The 14,727-nt window shown below is 41.9% G+C and overlaps 1 protein-coding gene across 1 annotated transcript in view; it reads right to left on the bottom strand.

Moving 5' to 3' along the window:
* Positions 1-10,316: 10,316 nt before the first annotated feature.
* nf2a (NF2, moesin-ezrin-radixin like (MERLIN) tumor suppressor a) overlaps positions 10,317-14,727 on the bottom strand; it is a 71,808-nt gene continuing 67,397 nt past the window's right edge. The window contains exon 16 of the mRNA XM_046346755.1: positions 10,317-11,812. Within this exon, the coding sequence (XP_046202711.1) occupies positions 11,762-11,812 (51 nt within the window). The 3' untranslated portion in view covers positions 10,317-11,761. The remainder of the gene's footprint in view (positions 11,813-14,727) is intronic.

The following is a 14,727-nucleotide window of genomic DNA, read 5'->3' as shown; positions in this document are numbered from 1 at the left end:
ACCACTTTAAATGAACTCTCTGCATCAGAGACTGAAGCCAAATTGCTGGGATGTGTGTCACACAGAACTTGAGGATGTGGTTCCCTGTTTCTTGAGGATTGACCATGTCTGTCACCGTATCCAAACAGACAAAGCCATGTCTTTTGGGATACAATCAATAGAAAGGAAAGCAGAGCAAAGAGAGCATCTGGCGTGTCTCACAGCTCTGGTGTACAGAACACAAACAACAGAGGTACCAATTACATCCCTGTCCTGCTCCTCCTACCTCTCCGGTACTACCTCTGCTCCCTTGTGTACCACTTTACAGCTGCTGGGTCCCGGTCCTGACTCGCCAACAGAGTCATGGTCCAGAGAGCTCAACTATGGGCCTCCCCTCTTTTGGGTGTATCTCAACATGTTTTTTTATTGTATACTGAGTATATCATATATACTGAACAAAAATGTATACACAACATGTAACAATATCAAATATTTTGTTGAGTTGAATGAAATCAGTCAATTTAATTAAATGTATTAGGCCCTAATCTATGGATTTCACATGACTGGGCAGGGGCGCAGCCATGGATGGGCCTTGGAGCTCTGTTTAACTGATTGTACTGTTTGTACTTATATTTGTATTTTTTCCAACCTCACTTGCTCACCATTTTTACCAGTTTATCTGTACTGTTTTGTCTTGTTTACTTTGGTGTGAATCAGTGGCGATCAGTGCCATTTATTCATGACCATGGCCTTATTTCTATTACAACATACAGTGGGGCAAAAAAAGTATTTAGTCAGCCACCAATTGTGCATGTTCTCCCACATAAAAAGATGAGAGGGGCCTGTAATTTTCATCACAGGTACACTTCAACTATGACAGACAAAATTAGAAAATCACATTGTAGGATTTTTAATGAATTTATTTTTAAATTATGGTGGAAAATAAGTATTTGGTCAATAACAAAAGTTTCTCAATACTTTGCTATATACCCTTTGTTGGCAATGACAAAGGTAAAACGTTTTCTGTAAGTCTTCACAAGGTTTTCACACACTGTTGCTGGTATTTTGGCCCATTCCTCCATGCAGATCTCCTCTAGAGCAGTGATGTTTTGGGGCTGTTGCTGGGCAACACGGACTTTCAACTCCCTCCAAAGAATTTCTATGGGGTTGAGATCTGGAGACTGGCTAGGCCACTCCAGGACCTTGAAATGCTTCTTACGAAGCCGATCCTTCGTTGCCCGGGCGGTGTGTTTGGGATCATTGTCATGCTGAAAGACCCAGCCACGTTTCATCTTCAATGCCCTTGCTGATGGTAGGCTTTGTTACTTTGGTCCCAGCTCTCTGCAGGTCATTCACTAGGTCCCCTCGTGTGTTTCTGGGATTTTTGCTCACTGTTCTTGCAAATATTTTGACCCCACAGGGTGAGATCTTGCGTGGAGCCCCAGATCGAGGGAGATTATCAGTGGTCTTGTATGTCTTCCATTTCCTAATAATTGCTCCCACAGTTGATTTATTCAAACCAAGCTGCTTACCCATTGCAGATTCAGTCTTCCCAGCCTGGTGCAGGTCTACAATTTTGTTTATGGTGTCCTTTGACAGCTCTTTGGTCTTGGCCATAGTGGAGGTTGGAGTGTGACTGTTTGAGGTTGTGGACAGGTGTCTTTTATACTGATAACAAGTTCAAACAGGTGCCATTAATACATGTAACAAGTGGAGCACAGAGGAGCCTCTTGAGACTCTAGGGGCAGTATTTCATTTTTGGCTGAAAAAACATTCCCGTTTTAAACAAGATATTTTGTCATGAAAATAATGCTCGACTATGCATGTAATTGACAGCTTTGGAAAGAAAACACTCTGACGTTTCCAAAACTGCAAAGATATTATCTGTGAGTGCCACAGAACTGATTCTACAGGCAAAACCAAGATGAAACTTCAAACAGGAAGTGAGCCAGATTTTTGAGGCACTGTGTTCCAATGTCTCCTTATATGGCTGTGAATGCGCCAGGAACGAGCCTACACTTTCTGTCGTTTCCCCAAGGTGTCTGCAGCATTGTGACGTATTTGTAGGCATATCATTGGAAGATTGAGCATAAGAGACTACATTTACCAGGTGTCCACCTGGTGTCCTCTGTCGAAATTGGTGCGTAATCTCCAGCTGCAAGTATTTTCCCATGTGATTCAGACGAGAAAACAAACTGCCACGAATGACTTATCATCGAATAGATATGTGAAAAACACCTTGAGGATTGATTCTAAACAACGTTTGCCATGTTTCTGTCGATATTATGGAGTTAATTTGGAAAAAAGTTCGCGTTTTAATGACTGAATTTTCTGGGGTTTTTCTCAGCCAAACGTGATGAACAAAACGGAGCGATTTCTCCTACACAAATAATCTTTTTGGAAAAACTGAACATTTGCTATCTAACTGAGAGTCTCCTCATTGAAAACATCCGAAGTTCTTCAAAGGTAAATGATTTTATTTGAATGTTTTTCTTGTTTTTGTGAAATTGTTGCCTCCTGAATGCTAACCTTAATGCTATGCTAGCTATCAATACTCCATTTACATTTTACATTTAAGTAATTTAGCAGACGCTCTTATCCAGAGCGACTTACAAATTGGTGCGTTCACCTTATGACATCCAGTGGAGCAGCCACTTTACAATAGTGCATCTAAATCTTTTAAGGGGGGGGTGAGAAGGATTACTTTATCCTATCCTAGGTATTCCTTAAAGAGGTGGGGTTTCAGGTGTCTCCGGAAGGTGGTGATTGACTCCGCTGTCCTGGCGTCGTGAGGGAGTTTGTTCCACCATTGGGGGGCCAGAGCAGCGAACAGTTTTGACTGGGCTGAGCGGGAACTGTACTTCCTCAGTGGTAGGGAGGCGAGCAGGCCAGAGGTGGATGAACGCAGTGCCCTTGTTTGGGTGTAGGGCCTGATCAGAGCCTGGAGGTACTGAGGTTCCGTTCCCCTCACAGCTCCGTAGGCAAGCACCATGGTCTTGTAGTGGATGCGAGCTTCAACTGGAAGCCAGTGGAGAGAGCGGAGGAGCGGGGTGACGTGAGAGAACTTGGGAAGGTTGAACACCAGACGGGCTGCGGCGTTCTGGATGAGTTGTAGGGGTTTAATGGCACAGGCAGGGAGCCCAGCCAACAGCGAGTTGCAGTAATCCAGACGGGAGATGACAAGTGCCTGGATTAGGACCTGCGCCGCTTCCTGTGTGAGGCAGGGTCATACTCTGCGGATGTTGTAGAGCATGAACCTACAGGAACGGGCCACCGCCTTGATGTTAGTTGAGAACGACAGGGTGTTGTCCAGGATCACGCCAAGGTTCTTAGCGCTCTGGGAGGAGGACACAATGGAGTTGTCAACCGTGATGGCGAGATCATGGAACGGGCAGTCCTTCCCCGGGAGGAAGAGCAGCTCCGTCTTGCCGAGGTTCAGCTTGAGGTGGTGATCCGTCATCCACACCGATATGTCTGCCAGACATGCAGAGATGCAATTCGCCACCTGGTCATCAGAAGGGGGAAAGGAGAAGATTAATTGTGTGTCGTCTGCATAGCAATGATAGGAGAGACCATGTGAGGTTATGACAGAGCCAAGTGACTTGGTGTATAGCGAGAATAGGAGAGGGCCTAGAACAGAGCCCTGGGGGACACCAGTGGTGAGAGTGCGTGGTGAGGAGACAGATTCTCGCCACGCCACCTGGTAGGAGCGACCTGTCAGGTAGGACGCAATCCAAGCGTGGGCCGCGCCGGAGATGCCCATCTCGGAGAGGGTGGAGAGGAGGATCTGATGGTTCACAGTATCGAAGGCAGCCGATAGGTCTAGAAGGATGAGAGCAGAGGAGAGACAGTTAGCTTTAGCAGTGCGGCGCGCCTCCGTGATACAGAGAAGAGCAGTCTCAGTTGAATGACTAGTCTTGAAACCTGACTGATTTGGATCAAGAAGGTCATTCTGAGAGAGATACTCCTACACAAATGCTTGTTTTGCTATGGTTGAAAAGCATGTTTTGAAAATCTGAGATGACAGTGTTGTTAACAAAAGGCTACGCTTGAGAGCCAATATATTTATTTCATTTCATTTGCGATTTTCATGAATAGTTAACGTTGCGTTATGGTAATGAGCTTGAGGCTATAATTACGATCCCGGATCCGGGATTGCTCGTCGCAACAGGAGAAGAAGAAGTTACAGGTCTGTGAGAGCCAGAAATCTTGCTTGTTTGTAGGTGACCATATCCTTATTTTCCACCATAATTTGCAAATAAATTCATTAAAAATCCTACAATGTGATTTTCTGGATTTTCTTCCTCATTTTGTCTGTCATAGTTGAAGTGTACCTATGATGAAAATTGCAGGCCTCTCTCATCTTTTTAAGTGGGAGAACTTGCACAATTGGTGGCTGACTAAATACTTTTTTGCCCCACTGTATACAGTAACCATGGCATTGGTGTACCAGGACATGTCTTTTACCTGTCCAGTCAGTGCAGAATCAGATGGAGGAGAGAAGACGAGAAGAGGAAGACCCTGATACTATTTAGATGCACCCCAGGAGAGGAGGCGGCTTCTGGCAGATAAACTATGCAAATCTCCCTCCTCCTCCTCCATGTCCCTTCACAGTCTCTCAATTGCGCCTCAACACAACAGACTAGTAAGCCTAAAACTGGGTCAGTAAAACAGGGCAAGAGTAGAAAATAAAAAGATTTGTCTTGCCATCTAATTAATGCCCTCCGGACATGCAGTTCGTTCTGAGGTACTTTTTTATACTACTATTATTTGGGTTTAAAAACAGACTGAAATCCCCCTGGGGCCCACTGGACGACTTCTTTAGTCTGACTAATAGACAACATTCAGGCAACAGCAATCTGTCACGACACTCTGAGATGGAGGAGATTACTGCAGAGAGAGAGAGGAGGATGTGTAAAGAAAAGGAACTAATTTGCAGGTAACAAACAAGAAATGCATCAGTACACGGGCAGAGCCCAAAGATCTGTATAGATAATGATTTATTATGATGGGATAAAGAATTGTAAGAACATCATTATGTCCAGCCTCCCTCACCCACCCTGTCCCAAATAATAATCTCATCATTAATAATTTACTATTGGCTTCTCGTTAGTGACTCTCAACGTTGAGCACTCATTAGCATTCTAACACAGTGGAAACCCATAAACAGCTTTCTAGCAACAGCTGCACATGTTATGGGGCTGGGGGAAGAGAAGATGACAGGGATAGAGAGAGGGATATGATGGCTGATAGATAATGATAATGATGAGTTTGCTCACTACACAGCACAGCTGCAACAGCCGTCTGTAATTGCAAACAGAGAGAGAGAGAGAGAAGAGAAAGAGGAACAGAAAGTAAGACAGAGAAAGAGAGGCATTAAATAGATACAGTGCCTTCGGAAAGTATTCAGACCCCTTGACTTTTTCCAAATGTTGTTACATTACAGGCTTATTCAAAAATGTATTCAAAAATTATTTTTTCCTCAGCTATCTACACACCCCATAATGACAAAGCACATTTGTTGCAAATTTCGATAAAAAACAACAACTATTTTCTACATTGTAGAATAACAGTGAAGCCATCAAAACTATGAAATAACACATATGGAATCATGTAGTAACCAAAAAAGTGTCAAACAAATATTTCAGATTCTTCAAAGCAGCCACCCTTTTCCTTGATGACAGCTAGGCACACTCTTGGAATTCTCTCAACCAGATTCACCTGGAATGCTTTTCTAACAGTCTTGAGGGATTTCCCACATATGCGGAGCACATGTTGGCTGCTTTTCGCTCACTCTGCGGTCCAACTTATCCCAAACCATCTCAATTGGATTGAGGTCGGGTGATTTTGGAGGCCAGGTCATCCAATGTAGAACTCCATCACTCTCCTTCTTGGTCAAATAGCCATTACACAGCCTGGAGGTGTTTGGTCATTGTCCTGTTGAAAAACAAATTATAGTGCTACTAAGCGCAAACCAGATAGGATGACATATCGCTGCAGAATTCTGTGGTAGCCATGCTGGTAAAGTTTGCCTTGAATTCTAAAGAAATCATTGATAGTGTCACCAGCAAAGCAACCCCATACCATCACACCTCCTCCTCCATGCTTCACAGTGGGAACCACACATGCAGAGATCATTCGTTCATTTACTCTGCGTCTCACAAAGACACGGCAGCTGGTACCCAAAATCAGACCAAAGGCCAGATTTCCACGGTTCTAATTTCCATTGCTCATGTTCCTTGGCCCAAGCAAGTCTCTTCTTATTATTGCTATCCTTTAGTGGTGGTTTCTTTGCAGCAATTCAACCATGAAGGCCTGATTAATACAGTCTCCTCTGAACAGTTGATATGTGTCTGTTACTTTAAATCTGTGAAGCGTTTATTTGGGCTGGAATTTCTGAGGCTGGTAACTCTAACGAACTTATCCTCTGCAGCAGAAGTAACTCTAGGTTTTCCTTTCCTGTGGCGGTCCTCATGAGAGCCAGTTTCATCATAGCGCTTGAAGAAACTTTCAAAGTTCTTGAACTTTTATGTATTGACTGACCTTCATGTCTTAAAGAGAAACGACAGTCCATCATTACTTTGTTTATTTGAGCTGTTCTTGCCATTATATGGACTTGGTCTTCTACCAAATAGGGATATCTTCTGTATACCACCCCTACCTTGTCAAACAACTGATTGGCTCAAAAGGAATGAAAATCCACAAATGAGCTTTTAACAGGGCACTCCTGTTAATTGTTATGCATTCCAGGAGACTATCTCAAGAATCTGGTTCAGAGAATGCCAACAGTACACAAAGCTGTCATCAAGGCAAAGAGTGGCTACTTTGAATATATATAAAATATATTTTGAATTGTTTAACACTTTTTTGGTTACTACATTATTCGATTTATGTTATTTATGTTATTTCATTTGAAGTCTTCAAAATGATTCTACAAAGTAGAAAAGAGTAAAAAAAAATGTAAAAAATCTTGAATTAATAGGTGTCCAAACGTTTGAAGTTAGTCAGTTAGGACATCTACTTTGTGCATGACACAAGTCATTTTTCCAATGATTATTTCACTTATAATTCACTGTATCACAATTCCAGTGGGTCAGAAGTTTACATACACTGAGTTGACTGTGCCTTTAAACAGCTTGGAAAATTCCAGAAAATTATGTCATGGTTTTAGAAGCTTCTGACAGGCTAACGGACATCATTTGAGTCAATTGGAGGTGTACATGTGGATGTAGACCTCCACAAGTCTGGTTCATCTTTGGGAGCAATTTCCAAATGCCTGAATGTACCACGTTCATATGTACAAACAATAGTACACAAGTATAAACCCCATGGGACCACGCAGCCATCATACCGCTTAGGAAGGAGCCACGTTCTGTCTCCTAGAGATGAACATACTTTGGTGCGAAAAGTGCAAATCAATCCCAGAACAACAGCAAAGGACCTTGTGAAGATGCTGGAGGGAACAGGTACAAAAGTATCTATATCCACAGTAAAACGAGTCCTCTATCGACCGCTCAGCAAGGAAGAAGCCACTGCTCCAAAACCTCTATAAAAAAGCCAGACTACGGTTTGCAACTGCACATGGGGACAAAGATTGTACTTTTTGGAGAAATGTCCTCTGGCCTGATGAAACAAAAATAGAACTGTTTGGCCATAATGACCATCATTATGTTTGGAGGAAAAAGGGGTTTGCAAGCCGAAGAACACCATCCCAACCGCGAAACACGGGGGTGGCCGCATCATATTGTGGGGGTGCTTTGCTGCAGGAAGAACTGGTGCCCTTCACAAAATAGATGGAATCATCTAGGACAAAGTCAAGAACAACAAAGTCAAGGTATTGGAATGGCCATCCCAAAGCCCTAACCTCAATCCTATAGAACATTGTGGGCAGAACTGAAAAAGCGTGTGCGAGCAAGGAGGCCTACAAACCTGACTCAATTACACCAGCTGTCAGGAGGAATGGGCCAAAATTCACCCAACTTATTGTGGGAAGCTTGTGGAAGGCTACCTGAAACGTTCGACCCAAGTTAAACAATTTAAAGGCAATGCTACCAAATACAAATTGAGTGTATGTAAACCACTGGAAATCTGATGAAAGCAATAAAAGCTGAAATAAATCATTCTCTTTACTATTATTCTGGCATTTCACTTTCTTAAAATAAAGTGGTGAACCTAACTGACCTAAGACAGGAATTTCTGGGGGGGGGGGGGGTTAAATGTCAGGAATTGTGAAAAACTGAGTTTAAATGTATTTGGATAAGGTGTATGTAAACTTCCGACTTGAATTGTATAAGTGAGTGATATAAAACAACTCTACATCTTGACGACTTCACCAATGATCTGGCGGAGTCACTAAACACAAACATTGCATTTGTTAATTACATCGGAGTGTGCCCCTGGCAAAAAGATGTTGTCTTGTTTACTTAATACAAGCCATTTGATGTATAGCAATTACTTGAACTTTTCACTTTTACTCAAGATTGACAACAGAGTACTTTTTTCCACCACTGTACTTAAGTAAAACCTGATACTTTTACTCAAGTAGTATTTTACTGGGTAACTTTTACTTGAGTCATTTCTACTAAGATATGACAATTTAGTAGTTCTTCCACCACTGGTGCAAACACACACACTTCAGACCTTGTCCTCATTATGAGATCTGAGCTGACTGCTACTAACTTCATATTTGGAGAATCTGTTTCTTTTTTAAATATGTCTAACTGGGTGTGTGGGAGGTTGTTACATAACATTTTATTCATTCCAAAAGTATAATGTTATTTTCAGAGTGGCGTGGATAACATTTTCTCCATTGTGCGCAGAGGGGAAGAAGACCATTTTAGCAGGTTACGGTTGTTAGTCATTGACAAAATAAGGCTTCATACAACCTTTGTCATTCTTGAACGTTTTAATTATTTTTCACAAATGATCAGTTCAAACATACAGTTTTTCTATAAAATAGTATAGTGTTTAAAAAGGCACCTTACAACACACGCAAAATAATAGTATTTCAAAAATAAAAACACTGTTCACTGTCCTCGTTTAATGCCAACAAGAAAATAAACTGTTTTCACAGATAAGACACATAACAATGCATTCAGAAAGTATTCAGACCCCTTGACTTTTCCACATTTTGTTATGTTACAGCCTTATTCTAAAATGGCTGAAATTGTTCAGGGGGAAAAAACTATCGACTCACAATACCCCATGCTGACAAATGTTTTTTAAATTAATTTAATTTTGAAAACTGAACTATGTATTCAGACCATTTACTCAGTACTTTGTTGAAGCACCTTTGGCAGCGATTACAGCCTCAAGTATTCTTGGGTATGACGCTACCAGCTTGGCACAGCTGTATTTGGGGAGTTTCTCCCATTCTTCTCTGCAGATCCTCTCAAGCTCGGTCAGGTTGGATGGGGAACGTCACTGCACAGCTATTTTCAGGTCTCTCCAGAGATGTTAGATCAGGTTCAATTCCGGGCTGTGGCTGGGCCACTCAAGGACATTCAGAGACTTGTCCTGAAGCCACTCCTGCGTAGTCTGGGTTGTGTTCTTAGGGTCATTGTCCTGTTGGAAGGTGAGTCTGAGTTCCTGAGCGCTCTGGAGTAGGTTCTCATCAAGGATCTCTCTACTTTGCTCCGTTCATGTTTCTCCTCGATCCTGACTAGTCTCCCAGTCCCTGAAAAGCATCCCCACAGCATGATGCTGCCACCACCATGCTTCACCGTAGGGAACCTACCAGGTTTCCTGCAGACGTGACGCTTGGCATTCGATCCAAAGAGTTTAATCTTAGTTTCACCAGAGATGGTTGTCCTTCTGGAAGGTTTTACCATCTCCACTGAGGAACTCTAGAGCTCTGTCAGAGTGACCATCAGGTTCTTGGTCACCTCCCTGATCAAGGCCCTTCTCTCCTGATTGCGCAGTTTGGCTGGGTGGCCAGCTCTAAGAAGTCTTGGTGGTTCCAAACTTCTTCCATTTAAGAATGATGGAGGGCACTGTGTTCTGTGGGACTTTAAATGCTGCAGACATTTTTGGTACCCTTCCCCAGATCGGTGCCTCGACAAAATCGTGTCTGAGCTCTACTGAGAATTCCTTCAACCTCATGGCTTGATTTTTGCTCCGACATGCAATGTCAACTGAGGGACCTTATATAGACAGGTGTGTGCCTTTCCAAATCATGTCCAGTCAATTGAATTTACTACAGGTGGACTCCAATCAAGTTGTAGAAACATCTCAAGGATGACCAATGGAAACAGGATGCACCTGAGCTAAATTTCAAGTCTCATAGCAAACAGGCTGAATACTTTTACAAATAAAAACACAGAAATACCTTATTTACATTAGCAAACATTTATACAAACCTGTTTTCTCTGTCATTATGGGGTATTGTGTGTAGACTGATGAAGCAAAAAAATGATTGAATATATTTTAGAATAAGTCTGTAATGTAACAAAATATGCAAACCGTTTCAGAGTGCACTGTATTAGATCAATACAATGGAATGGAATGCAAACTCAAGTTTGTTCAAGGAGCTAAAAAAAGAAACATAACCCTAACATTTTTCCCAAAAGTACCAATGATAGGCTAGATCAGTGTTTCCCAATCCTGGTCATGGGGATTCAAAATGTTCACCCCACACATTTTCGTTTTTGCCCCCATTCCAACTGAATAAACTAATCTAAGCATTGATGAGGAGCTGATTAGTTGAATGAAGTGTGTTAATGCTAGGGCAAAACAACAAAAATGTGCATCGCTGTGGGTCCCCAGTATCAGGATTCAGGAAAAATGTGCTAGAAGTACACCGGATTATTGTACTGTAATACTCTTACCATTCCTTCATCTTCACCCAGTCTGAGTTCAAAGGCTATTCCACTCTGCTTTTAAAGGGTAGAACAGAATATAGTGCACTTGGTACCTTCGTACTAGAGAACACCTATACAGAAATTCACTTAGGGCAGCCAGAGGCGACGTGATACGAGTTGATAATATTTTACTGTAATTTTTCAGTGGTATTTACCTGTTAATACTCATTATGCACTTATTTGAGTGGTAAGGATACTGATACATAATTAAACATACTTTACCTATCTGCTAGTAAATGGTGAATAGTATGTTCGTTTCAATGTATCACAAATAACACAAACTATAGTTATTGTAAGTATTGTTTGGTTATTTTAAGGTAAATATCAGGTAAGAAGTAGTGGAATGTAAATTAAAGTGTAACTCATGATTTGTCTCTCTTGGCCTATACAGTATGTAAACTCCAGTTCTGAAATTAGTTTTGACCTAGGCGGTGGTCCATCGTTTGACCACAGTTGTGGTGAGTATCTCCCAGCAAATGGAGCCAAAGGCCACGTAGTATGGAATGTACTGTAGTGATAAAGTTTTTCCAGAGACATGTCCACACAGACACGCGTGCACGCACATGGACGTGGGCGCAAACAGATGCATTCGCACGCAAACAGACACACACGCACACACACAGTCAAGCACGCACACACACAGTCAAGCACGCACACACACAGTCAAGCACGCACACACACAGTCAAGCACGCACACACACAGTCAAGCACGGACACACACAGTCAAGCACGCACGCACACAGTCAAGCACGCACGCACACACACAGTCAAGCACGCACACATACAGTCAAGCACGGACACACACAGTCAAGCACGCACGCACAAACACAGTCAAGCACACACACACACAGTCAAGCACGCACACACACAGTCAAGCACGCACACACACAGTCAAGCATGCACACACACGTCCCTGGTGACATCTATAGTTCTTCAAAGTAAGCCACTCTGGTCTTGGTGCTCTGTAGAGTTAGCTGTAAGAGAAAAATACAGTCATTAGATCTCCAAAACACCATAAACATCTGAACAGGATCAGTTCTACTGCTGTACAACAGTGCTACATCACACATGAAATAGCAGCTGGAGTTAGTTTCAAAGTGGCAAAGACTGTAAAGGTGCCATATCCATTGACAAAAACAGACTAGGACAGGTTTTTTGATACTAGAAGTGACTTGTTAGCTGGCAATGTGGCTGTTTGTGAGGTGACATGATCCACCTAGGAAAATGCTTTTGCATGTACCACCTCACCTTCTTGACAGTCTGTGTTTACATTCAGCATTCTGACAGAACACGTTGAAGTCATTGTTTGTTTGTTATTTTGATTGAACCCCGACCATATCCTTATGGAACGCTGACACGTTTAGAATCCTGACTTAATCTAGACACTTGTTTACTCCTGGTTCCCTTAGTTGAACACAAGTTTCAACGTTTTAAGACGTTATGGGGAGAACAAATGGAATAGAGAGCGTTGTCGTCTTGCCGGACACTTAGTGGGCATGATTTTCTTGTCCTGTCAAATACACAGCTCTGACTGTGATCTAAGGGAGTCACGATGACTGACATGTCTTTCTAGTCTACCTCTGCTATATACTTTGAAACCGTCTCAGAAGTTCGGGAGAGTACCACACGGCACAACGCCTCTCCCCCATGTGACCTACTTTGTGTGTGTATGTACTGTAAATTGTAAAGTATTTTGTCTGTAATGACTTTTTCGTTGTGTGTCGGACCCCAGTAAGACTAGCTGTCGCCATTGGAGTCGGCTAATGGGGAGCCTAATAAAAATTGAAATAAAAAATATCAGAGGGAGCAGCAAGTGGTGGAGGTTTGAAGGACTACGGGATGAATCCAAAGTTGAGATTTGTGCATGTACTTTAACTCAATTCTCTGAACAAATATCCCATTGATATCAATGCGTGATTATGAGTTATATCACCTTACCTTAAGCCTGTTGGAATTCTTGATGGACAAGAATTTTAACCCCCCCCCCTCTAAAACCTCTACAAACTGAAACCTAATTCAGTCAGGTAAAACAGAAAATGTTTTTCTCTCCTGTCCCCCATTAACCTAATGTAACAGGCGTAAAATAAACACTTGAAAGGATGCCCCGCATTCTGGTCATGGTGAGAGAGAGAAACTGTCGGGGGAGGTTCTCTTCTGGGGACTGTAAATAGCGAGGCACACGTCCAAAAGTGGAAGTCGCATCACAGACTATTCTTTTCCCCCTGAAAACTGGATGTTTCCAGCTTATCAGAGGGACTGCCAGCTTAAATACTAGAGTCGGGGGGGTTGGAATACATTATTGGTGCTAAACTGTTAGCTAAATCTGTAGACACGGGTGTTCAAGCTCATCAAAATATACAATATGAGGGAGAGAAATGGATGTGCACAGTCTCTGTTTATCATCTTCTATCCTTGCGCGGACCTAAAATCCCCAAATGTCCCCTCAAGGATAGCAAAACAAGGAAAATTATCCCTCGTGGAGACGTCCCCATGAGGACAAATGCGATTTTAAGCTTAGGTTAGGGTTTGGTTTAAGGTTATGGTAAGGTTAGAGAAAACAACATCATTTTGAATGGGCATTAATTTTAGGTCCCCACGAGGATAGAAGAACATAACGCGTGTGTGTGTGTGTGTGTGTGTGTGTGTGTGTGTGTGTGTGTGTGTGTGTGTGTGTGTGTGTGTGTGTGTGTGTGTGTGTGTGTGTGTGTGTGTGTGTGTGTGTGTGTGTGTGTGTGTGTGTGTGTGTGTGTGTGTGTGTGTCACCATATTATATTTTCCATTTCCTCTGTTTAGTCATCATGCTGATATTAATACAGATACTTACAATGAGCCATTTCTCAAAAAGATAATATTCGTTTTAAGAGTGTTGAAGAGTAAGTAAGCCTTGTCGAGCCAGTTAATATTCTCTAAAGGTTATTCAATAAAGACTTTTTATCTATTCAATCACCACAAAGTAAAATCAACCTAATCTTTACCTCCTAGCTACTCTTCCCAAACCCACAGTGTGAAGTTCATCATAACTTATTTCATTTGTAGCCAAATAAACTGCATGGTTTACAGAGTCGTAGTGGGAGGAACACACACAATATCATTGCGTGACTCCAAGTTTACTTCAATATGTGTTATTATATGAATATTTGCGCATAAAGGTGTTTCCACCACCATTTCTCGCATGATTAATTTTACAGACACAAAAAGATCCCACCGTGTCGAACGACAAAAATTGTATGGCGGCATTTATAAAATTGTTTCCATCACAGCTGTCGAGATTTTTTTCATACAGTATGCTGTTACTTGCATAAAAACTGTGGAAGGAAACATGGTTAGTGATAGTTATTTCCTGCAACTTTCTGAAGAGACAACAAAAATTCCCTGTGTCTGTGAATGTGCAGTACTTTGTGTAGCCGTTAGCGATGATGCTAATGACATTTCTTCTGGTAGATGGAAAGGCTTTCGCAAATAACTCTCAATTAAATGTTAACTACAAAGTAGACCATGCTTACCTGGCAGAATAATATCCGGATTATATGCATTAATCCAGTGGGTATTTGTTTTTGTTTTCTACCATCACCAAAACACTGCTAAACAACAGCCTCTTGCTAGGTGCTGCACTGGAGTTAAATGGTAACTACACCCAAAAATAACATTGTCCAAAATTATTCCCAGACCTAAAAAGTGGTCTCTTGATGTGGTTTAAGCATTGTTGTGAACTTAGAATATCCAATTGAGTTGCTTTTCTACTAAATAAGTGTGATTTTGAGAGCGAAAATAATTTTTAAAAAACAGGGGGAAATTGACATTTGGAAAAACAAAAACGGAGAAAACAGAATTTGAGAAAACTTAATCAGGCAAAAAATAATTGATTTTATAGGGCCCCTAAACCAGTGGT

This window comes from Oncorhynchus gorbuscha, linkage group LG04 (genome assembly GCF_021184085.1).
Source record: "Oncorhynchus gorbuscha isolate QuinsamMale2020 ecotype Even-year linkage group LG04, OgorEven_v1.0, whole genome shotgun sequence".
NCBI classification, from domain to species: domain Eukaryota; kingdom Metazoa; phylum Chordata; class Actinopteri; order Salmoniformes; family Salmonidae; genus Oncorhynchus; species Oncorhynchus gorbuscha.
The sequence above is the reverse complement of the archived record's forward strand: the minus strand, read 5'-3'. Positions and strand labels throughout refer to the sequence as shown.